The 10,272-nt window shown below is 43.4% G+C and overlaps 1 protein-coding gene across 2 annotated transcripts; it reads left to right on the top strand.

Annotated features, from left to right (window-relative positions):
• Positions 1-8,880: 8,880 nt before the first annotated feature.
• PPP1R2C (PPP1R2C family member C) lies at positions 8,881-9,843 on the top strand. 2 transcript variants are annotated; one of them, XM_045876524.2, is made up of 2 exons: positions 8,881-9,110; positions 9,189-9,843. In XM_045876524.2, exons 1-2 carry the CDS (start codon positions 8,881-8,883, stop codon positions 9,505-9,507), a joined length of 549 nt encoding a protein of 182 aa, XP_045732480.1. In that variant the 3' UTR covers positions 9,508-9,843. The 2 variants fall into 2 exon arrangements, with proteins under 2 accessions (XP_045732480.1, XP_045732470.1); XM_045876514.2 differs by having other exon boundaries at positions 8,881-9,843.
• The last annotated feature ends 429 nt before the right edge of the window (positions 9,844-10,272 follow it).

The raw sequence follows: 10,272 nt of genomic DNA, 5'->3' as shown, positions 1-10,272 counted from the left end.
CAGTGACCTTTTATTCTTCAAGCATAGCCATGCTACCAAAGGAGACAAACTATTTTCTAAAGAACAGTTGCTACTCAGCACTATGTTGCTGACAGATTGTTTCCACACAAAATTGCAATTCATAACTCAGGCATCTGCTCTAACTTTCCAGATTCCAAGCATTAGTTGAGACAGTTTGGAGTTTGTGATTTCATCTTCATACCCACCCTCATCCCCATGACTGTTGGCACATATCTAAACATCTATTGGGAAATGAAACCATAAAAACAAAATGGTACTATAATTTGAAAGACAAGAGTGCTTTGAAACTTGTCATTATGCTGTCAAAAAAGAAAAACGGTGTTTTTAAGTATTCAATACTTTATGGTGGTTTTCTAATACATTACTTCATGTCTGCACTGTGATACCCAGTATCAATTTTGCAGCAATGCATTATGTATGCATGTATCTCATACTAATGATTTTCATCTGGTAGTGCAGAACTGATCTGAAAATGGCTTTCTCCGCTACAGGTTCCTTGATGAGCAGACAATGGGAGGGACTTTTTCTTTGTCAGAATATTGGGTCACTAATTCATTACTGAAAAGTAATAAACCTCATGATATACCAAATCTCACTTTCCTCGTGTCCCTTTGCTTTTCTCTAAAGGAAAATTTTCAAGGTGCCTTTGAAAATGTTACCAGTCCAAGCCTAAATTCGTAAACCTGGTTCTTCTATTTTGCTTTGGCTATTGTCTTCTCTTTGGTCCTTCGGTGTTTTGTTTTTTTTTTTTTTTTTTGAGCCATGCACCTTGGTTTCCTGTTGATACTCAGAGGGGAAAAACGTCATCTTAATAATAGTTATAAGTTGCCCAAGAACCATTTCTCATTAGGTGATGACAGGCCTTGTCATACTCAATACTTCCCCATTAAAAAAAATAAAATGAAAAAAAGGGACTTTATTTCTGAAATGTTTGGAAGTATAGGCACAGGGAAATGGAAAATGGAACAATTCAGGTCACAACTGACCCTAATAAGACTTAAACAAACAATGGAGACAGAGATGTATTGCCCGAGCCATGAAGCAATGTTCTGTTTTATCTTTTGTTAAGTGCATATTTCTCAAAAAACAAACAAACAAAAAAACCCTGATGAAAAAGTGTATTATTTTTAGCACAATTATCTGAAGTGACCATTTTACATTGGGATGGGGGCTAATCTCTTTGAAGAATTGTGTCCATCTACTGCTGGCGGATTTTCTATTAAGGCAAAGGCAGCCATCACCTAGAACAGCCCCAGTGACTGTCTGATGGACATGCTTGCATTGATCCCTGCTGTTTATTAACAAAAGCATTATCAAGCCCTTACTGTGTGCATTAGGAGATACAGAAGACACATAGGACATCAAAAACAGGATCTCTACATGTGAGGTGCTTTCCATCGAGCTCTAATTGGAGTCCTTGTGAAAACTGGGCCATGAGACCACTGAGATTGACTGTTGGATGAAGCATGCTTGGACAAATATGGCCAGGCTAACCTGCAGGGGACCATCTGTGAGACGAGATTACAAGAGTGCCAAGAAAGTTGTTCTGTCCAAAAGAATATACCCTGCAACCACTATCAGATGCCTAAAATACCACCAACCCACTATCCTATCAAGTATCTATGGGTCTATGTAACCTGTTACAATGGCAATTCCCTGGGGAAAACCATCAGCTAAGCGAAATAGACTCTGCCTTTGAAGGATAGCTATTCATGTGACTCTAGTTTGTACTGAGCAAGCGCAGACATCAGTAGAGAATCAGTAACAGGGAATGCCAGGGAACCCACCCTGCCAACTCCTTCTTCTACTTTTCTTTCTACATGTGCAATCAACTCAAGTAGTTGGTGTGACTGTTTGATTAAACAAAGAGCAATGGGCCATTCTTGTATATAGTTCTAAAAGGAGTGGCCATTCTATTGTTGCAGTATGTAATGGATCAATCCTTCAAAGACCATTTGTACTCATCATCTACCACAGACCACCTTCTCCATTTTCTGCCTGAAGTCCCCTTCCCCGGCCCTTCTTCACTTCAGTGCTTAGTTCAAAACACACCCCCTATACAAGCCCCTCACCACAGAATGAATTCCCCTCCCTCTGTACTTCCCTTTGTACTTGCTCATCTTTCCAAAGAGTAGAGCACAGGGTCTCCAGCTGTGGACCTGGATTTGTCCAAATCACCTGCCAGATGGGGCAGGACCATGTTCTACTCCACTAGTTTTCCATGTATCCCCTGGACCAACACCATCCGCATCACGTGGGAACTTGCTGAAATGCCAATTCTCAGATTCCTTCTGCCCCAGACCTACAGAATCAGAAGCCCTGGGGGAGGGGCCTAGTACTCTGTGTCTTAACAAGCCCTTCAGGGAGTTCTGCTGCACGTTGAGGTTGGACAACCACTGTTCTACTCTCTTTGACTCCCGCCTTCCTGTCAGTGTCTTCGTGGCTGCCATGAACTGTTTTGCTGGCTCTGTTTAAATACAACCAACACATAGGCATGACTAAGATGGAACCAAACTTCACTGCTAGGTTTACTTCTGTTTATTAGAGCTGAAATGTGTTAACCTTACTTACTGGACTGGTTGTCAGAAAGGAAGAAGATTCTGTCGGGTTACATCAGCCAGAATGAATTGCCAGCTGACGATCTTTGCATGTGGTAGTCACAAATACCATAAATCATTGACTGGAATTCGGTGACAGCTTTCTTGCCCCACCTCCCTGCAGATACCATCTTGTTAGTGAGTCATGGGATGCTAACAATATATTTACTGCAGCTTCTAAGAAATCTGACGATTCTGTGAGTTATTTTTCTTATTGCGTGCGAAACATCATAAAAAAGACTTGCAGTGTTTCATTTCTTTTTCTATTACCCTCTCTTGCTGTTTTTATAATGTTGTTTCTAAAAAATATAGATATATAATAACAAGAAAATTTGTTTCCTAAATAGAATGGATCACACATCAGGTTATATCTCCATGTGTGTGTTTTTCTCCCCAGCCATATTTGTACACATGGGAAATAATCCTGTCTATAATGTCATCTTTAAAGGGCTGCCTCAAGGAATCTCAGTGTTGTTGGCAAAATTGAATTTTGCTGCCCGGGATCACATTATTGCTTTTCTAATTTGACTATGGTTCATCCAGAACTAGAAAACTTGGTCAGCTGGCCTATTGATTCCTTGCCCAAAAAACTCTTCTACTGGTGCCTCAAGCTGAGCTTGCACCTTATATTTTAGCTTGCTACCCAGAGGACACAAGATTTTAGGATTTTAATCCTGAAATGGTGGTTTTGCTGTTTCTTTTGTTCTTTCCAAGTGCCAGTGCTACTGGAGAATGGTGCAGGCCAAAGAGGCAGAGATGAGAAGGGGGTTGGATCTAAACTTGGGGAGATATCTGATTTGGATATCAGACACATGTTGGGACCCTGACTCCCACTACTTCTAGAAGAGGCATGTAGCAAGTGGGCAAGTGCATTGCCATAGTGGTCCCAGAAGACCTGGGTTTTTAGTGCTGGCTGTGCCACTAACTGCCTGTTTGACCCTGAACAAGCCACCATATCTTTTTGATCCTCAATCTTCTCCACTAGGCAATGAGTCCTCTGGGACTGCAATGGCATTGTACTTTCCCATTTGCTACACAACCCTTCTAGGAGTGGTGGCAGTCAGGGGTTCCAGCACGTACCTCATATCCAAATCAGATACCTCCCCAAGTTTACTTACTTTTCAAAAAATATTTTATTTATTTGAGAGAGAGTGAGATAGTGAGAGAGAGCACAAGTGGGAAGGAGGGGGAGAAGTAGACTCCCCGCTGAGCAGGGAGCCCGACCCAGGGCTCAATCCCAGGACTCCGGCATCACGACCTGAGCCTAAGGCAGACGCTTGACTGACTGAGCCACCCAGGCACCCCTTCCTCCCCAAGTTTAGATCCAACCCCCTTCCCATCTCCTGGGCTTGGCTGATACAACTTTCAGGATTTCCATCTGAGCCAAAATAATACTTTCTGGAATCTAACTTTATGTGTATATATGAAAATAATTGATTGATAAAACCATGTTCTATTTTATCAATAGCGCCTTCCCTGACCCAGCAGGGTCAAGAGAAAGAAGAGGAACCATCTTTCATTTTCCTATGAAACATTTTAGCGTCCTTTAGGGAACAGGAAGAACATTTCTCTCCCACAAACTCTTCAGCCAATCCCTGCAAGGCCTGTTTTCTGATATCTGTGACTTTACTTTCTGTATAACTCCTGGCAGACATTCCCATTGATGATCTTTCTCTTCCTTTAATATTCCCAAACTGGATTATCCCCTTGGAGGGGGGCTAAGCTGATGTTTACTATGTTACATCAGACATTTTCAGTGATGTCCTGTCTCCTTTGTGACCTGCTCTCAATGATTATGATTGTCAATCACTACAGTAGAAAATCTCCTTAAGACAAGTGACCACTCAGAAAATCAACCCTTGGGATAACCAAACACTCATGCTTTGGGCAACAACTCACTTTCACAGTGGTTTTCAAATTGGCTTCCTTTCTCAGGTCCCTATGATGCCTCAGGAACCACCTCTGAGGTGCCAAGTGATGATAACTCTGGGGTCCCCACTTCATTCAGACAGACCAACTCCATTGCTTCCTAGCTCCAGTGTTATCAGTTGTTATTCTGGAGTTCTATGTAATATTTCATTTGGAAAAAAAAAGTCTCACTGCTTTCAAACTTTTAATGAAAAAGATAGAAAACCATCACCTCACTGAACCTCTCTAGATCTGCCCATATTGTCAGACTCCTCCTTTCAAAAGATTTTTGTCCACTTTCCTCAGCTCATTCGCCAGCTTTACAGAAATATGGGCATGTGCCAGAGTTTAGACAGGTGTCAATTATGTGTTAGGTGTGGGGGAACTGAAGATAAAATGCACAATCCTTGTTTTAGTCTGGGTTCTGCCTGTAAAAGCAGAGCTGGAGAGAAAGACTTTCATTTGGGACTGTGAGCCCAAGGAGCAGGATAGCAGGAGAAGATTTGTGAAAAAGGATGGGAAGAAGCCAACAGGAGGATGCATCAGCACATTGGCCATCCACTCCCAATGCTCCAGCCGGAATCCAAAGTACAGGGAGTTAATGCTCCTCCCCACTCCCAGCAGGCCTTAAGTAAAGATGGCAGCAGTTGATGCATAAATATACTCCAGCACCCTCACCCATGAGGTGGAGGTGAGCCACGGGGGTCTCTCTTCCTCACTGACTCCCAGTTTTGCAGCAGGATTAAGCTCTAGTTGCCCACAGGAGGAAGTGCTTTGGTGATGCACCCTTAGTCTCCTGCCCTCCCCTGTCTCACTTCCCTACTCCCCTACCAATGTTTTCTGCAAATCTCTTCTCAAGTATAGACTACTTGCACTTGAATCCTTGTCTCAGGGTTTGTTTGTAAGGGAACCCAATCCAAGATACAGATATTTAGTAGAATGTCAGAAACCTGGGTTTGGAATATGAGAGAGAGAAATGGGGCAAGAAACAGAGATTCAAAACCAAAGAGCACTTTTGTTTTCATACCACACAGTATTTAACATAGTTCTCCAAGTACTGTGGATAATTCTTGGATAAACTGATGCATGACTTCAGATACCACATGGCTAAATTAGTACTAATCCCCACTTCCAGTAGCATGATTGGTCCCCGAATAGCCCACTGCCTTCTCAGAGTTTTACTAATCTCTCACTAATGGCAACCAGTGGGACATCTGGGATACCTTCCTTGTTGGTGGGGACTCTTGGTTTCTTAGGTGTTTCCACCTTTAGTTGAGAATTTCTTTATTTCCAGCTTGGTTCTCCTTTCGAGCCAACCCCCATACTTACAGCACTTGGAGAATGTCTCCATGGAAAAGAGGTGATTCTCAGGGGAAGAAACAAAGCTGTGGAGTCAATCAGTGCTCTGCAGAATACTCTGATCCTGTGCAAACATCAGAGGGTTCAAATGACATTTTAAAAATCAGATATTTTTTAAATGTTTTTTTAAAATTGTGATGATAGAACAGCATGGGTATTTAGATGTATTTATCAAACATCAACCCATTGAGGACCACCGAAGCACCACTTGGCTTTCTGTGCATTTGAAAGGAAGGTTCTGCTCTTGGAAATACAGTGCATGGTCGCTAAATATTTGTCGAAAGGACCTTCTAGGTGTGCATCTAAATTTCATATAATGTATCATTGACTGGGAAAATTTTAGTTAGCCCTGAAGTGTGTGTGTGTGTGTGTGTGTGTGTGTGTGTGTGTGTGTATGATGGAGCCTCAGACATAACTGCTCCTCTCTTGTCCTAGGGCAATAACAAGTGAATAGCGTAAAGAAAGAAGAATATTGGAAAGCCTGCTGATCTTTTCTAACTCAAGCTTATGGTAGGGTTGCTGAGATTGAGAGTTTTTAGTTTGATGACAAGAACTCAAAACTTGGGGTTTTCTTAGGGAGCTTTTCATTAATTAAGCAGATAACGAGCAAATGGTAGGTGAAAAAGGATTACTTTTACGTAAGGTACAACTGAAATCTGTCAGGCCTGGCGGATTCTTTCTTTAAACCATGTTGTTTGTGGCCCATGTAATAGGTCACAATCATAGTGCTCCTGCCCCAGCATGAGCTGCCTTTGTGCTACTGAAAGATGAATTTCAGAAAGCGCAAGAACAACCGGATTGCTGACTCATTATATATTGAGCAGCTTGTATATTCAGATCACAGTATGTGGGTGTGGGTGCTGTGTACGGACAAAAGCAAAATCCCAATGCACTGGAATCAGCATCTCCCTTTAACATCCTGTTTACAGCTAAACATGCACAGGCCCACACTGCCTACCAGCCAGGAGGACTAACCACATTTGTGCTGCCCTGTGTTGCCTTGCATTTAGGCTTTTTAAAAGGGTAGCCTGGAGTAGTTCTGAATAATGAAGGTTGTTTTTTTCCTCCCTTGACATACCGGAGGGTTTTCCTGTAGCCTTGAATATCAGCTTTTGAATCCCTGAAAGCCCTCACCACAGAATGCAGCTTTTTTTTTTTTTTTTTCCAAAGAGTAGGGTATCAGGAAATTCTTTTTCTGAGATGAATAACACAGTTTTAAAGTGATTGCAGAGTTCCTGAAGTTAGTAGGACTTTGGAGAATACAGGACAACTTGAACTTAAGGTGCTTAAGACCCTTGTAAAAGTTTTACGGTTCTTTCATGCTTTTGCTTTTGTGTTTCAAAAATGCAGAAAGACCTTGAGGGAGAGAGAAGGAAGCAAAATGTTATCAGAAGGGAGAAAAAAGTCTTGTGAGTGCTACCTGGAGGGGAGAATGTGAAACTGGATCTTAATTTCCTTTTTGTTTTTTAGAAGAATGTCACTGCCTGTGAAATATGAGGCCTGTGAAGGACAAAATGTTCCAAAGTCACTCCTATAACAGCCCCCAAATTCCACATATGGGTTTTTGGGTCCCCCCCCCATGTGACTAACTGGACAAATGGTAACTGACTGTAAAGGCTCTGGAGTCCTCTTTTCTCTATTCACACATCTCATTCTTACAGTTCCCCATCACCTCTCATTTATTATTCACTCAATAAATATTTTTGTAATACCTACTATGTGCCAGGAACAGCATCATGTTGTGAAGATACAGAGCTAGAGATGATGGTGAGCAAAACACATCTTCCTTGCTCTCTTGGAGTTTACCATCTAGTGTGCACAGATAGTATAATCACAATGCCAAAGAGAATAAGAGAGGCCATGAGAGCACAGGAAGGCCTGTCTGCCCTGGGGCTCAGGAAACAGGCCCAAATAAGGCAATAAAGATTGAGCTGAAAACTGTAAAAGCCTGTAGGGTAGGAAGGGAAGTGGATGCTCTTGGCACGGAAAGGCCAGGATTGAAAGCTGGAGGTAGGGTGGGAAGACTTCAGCAGGAGAATGCTCCAGATGTATGTCTGAGCAGTTCAGAGAGCTGCCTTTTTTGGCCTCTTCTGGATATGGGTCTTTATGTTACAGAAAATGGACAGCTGTTAAGGGGTTTGAAAGAGAGATGTGACAAGATTTGGTGGGTGTTTTTGAAAAACCACTCTGGCTAGAGGGTGGATAAAAGAGGTTGGAAGGCAGCAGGAGGGGTTACGGGAGGCAGGGCACAGTTCAAAGGCTGTGGCTGTAGTCCCCACAAGAGGTGGTGGTGAAATGAAACAGGGTGGTGGTGGAAGAGAGAGAATTGAAGAGTTTCTCGAACTATTTAGGCCAGTGCCTGAGAGCTGGACTGGAGAGTGAGGCACGGAGGATGATGCCAGGTTCCCAGCTGGTGTAAGTGACTGGATATTGGGGCCATTAACCCAGAGGTGGAGCATGAGAGAAAGACCAGGGGTTTTGTGTGTATGTGTGTGCTTGTGTGTGTAAGTAGGTAGGGGAGAGGGAGGTGTGCATGGTGACAGAAGGAAGGAGCAGAAGGTAATCGCCTTGTAGCACCTACACCTCCAATCTTTCCAACCAAACTAGTGAGTCAAATTTTTGACCGGGACCCACAGTAAGACATATGTTTTACATAGCCTCTGGTACCCAGACAGACTACATAGAAATTCACAAAACAGTACTTCCCTGTTTCGTGTTTAACACAGGGCTATTTCCCATATTACTCCTTAAAACAAAAAAACTGCCAGCATGGGCTGGGAGGCGGTGATGGGGGCCATGACGGCGGCCATGACGGCAGTGGCCACCTCTGTGATGTCATCTGCAGTGTCCTTTGTGACGTTGGGACCTGGTGAAGCTCTTAGGACGTTGCGACCAGTGCCCACAACAGACCGAGCTGCTGCTTCAGCCTGGAGGGTAGGCAGGAGGCTGCGGAGGCCCAACCCTCCCGCGGCGGCCCTTGTCTCCCCAGGGAGGCATGGCGACCTCCACCACCTCACACAGGCCCATCAAGGGGATACTGAAGAATAAGAGCTCCACTGCTTCCTCGGTGACTGCCTCTGCCCAGCAGTCGGGAGGGACAATACCAGAGGTAAAGAGAAAAAAGTCCCAGAAATGGGACGAATCCAACATCCTGGCCACACACCGTCCATCCTACAGAGACTACAATTTAATGAAGATCAACGAGCCCAGCAGCCCCTACTTCAGCCCACAGGATGATGGAGAAGAGCCAGTGAGTGATTTGGAAGCAAAGGAAGCCATGACCCCAGACATCTTAGCCAAGAAATTAGCCGCCTGTGGTACTTTGGAGTTGAACTGCCAGTTGGGAGAGCCGGAGAGTGACGGGGCGCACAGCCGCAAGATCCTTCTCGACAAGCAAGAAAAGCAGCGGCAGTTCGAAATGAAAAGGAAACTACACTCTAACGAAGGCCTGAACCTCAAGCTGGCTAGAGAACTGATCTCCAAAGACTTCGAACACGAGAAAGACAAGGATGACAACGAAGAAACTCTACATGATGACAACAACGAAGACAACACTGCTGCGGAAGAATCGGATGAAGGTCCTACAAGTGACGAACTGCAAACCCAGTCATTTTCTGCCTAGACAACATCTGCTCTGCCCGGCCATTGCGTGCCATACGAACTGCTACGAACTGTTACGAACTGCCGCGAACTGCTACGAACTGTTACGAACTGTTACGAACTGCCACAAACTGCTACGAACTGTTACGAACTGCCGCGAACTGCTACGAACTGTTACGAACTGTTACGAACTGCCACAAACTGCTACGAACTGTTACGAACTGCCACGAACTGCTATTCCAACACGCTGCTGCTTGCTTGTCGAGGCCCGGCTTCCAGTACTGAAAATACCCATCAGTTAAACTGTACCTCCATAATTCAATGGTGAACTTAGAAAATAATACACTAACGGCAAAACGGTTGCTTAGTATTTTTGTGCGTGGTTCTTTGTGGCAAATACTGATAGCAATTTAAAACCACTTGGCTTTTAAAAAACTACTGGTTGCTGTACATATTATACAGCTTTTTAGATGTTAAAGGGGATTAATTTACATTCATTTGTAGATGTACTGGCTTTTTTTTTTATCGACTGGCTTTTATAAAAAGGTTTTGTTACAAAATCAAAATGTAGTCAGTACAGTTAGGTTACATAGTCTGATGAATATTCAGGCTGAAAAGCACTTGTCTTTAGGGTGATTTGCCTGTTTAATTGGGGAGGGGAAGATATGTTAAGAGTAATGAGCTTAGGATCTTTACATTTTCTCTTTTCTTTCAGTGCTTACAAGGAAATGCTACCTTTTTTCTCAACAAAAATAGTTCCTTTTCACGAATCACTGGGTTAAAATTG

Source organism: Mirounga angustirostris, unplaced genomic scaffold, assembly GCF_029215605.1.
Source record: "Mirounga angustirostris isolate CCGP_5_RB_7025 unplaced genomic scaffold, mMirAng1.0.hap1 SCAF_11, whole genome shotgun sequence".
In the NCBI taxonomy this organism is placed as follows: Eukaryota; Metazoa; Chordata; class Mammalia; order Carnivora; family Phocidae; genus Mirounga; species Mirounga angustirostris.
This window is presented reverse-complemented; position numbering and strand designations above follow the sequence as displayed.

Excerpts from the sequence above, each read along its gene's own strand:
- PPP1R2C (XM_045876514.2), top strand. The coding sequence starts at position 8,881 with ATGGCGACCTCCACCACCTCACACAGGCCCATCAAGGGGATACTGAAG.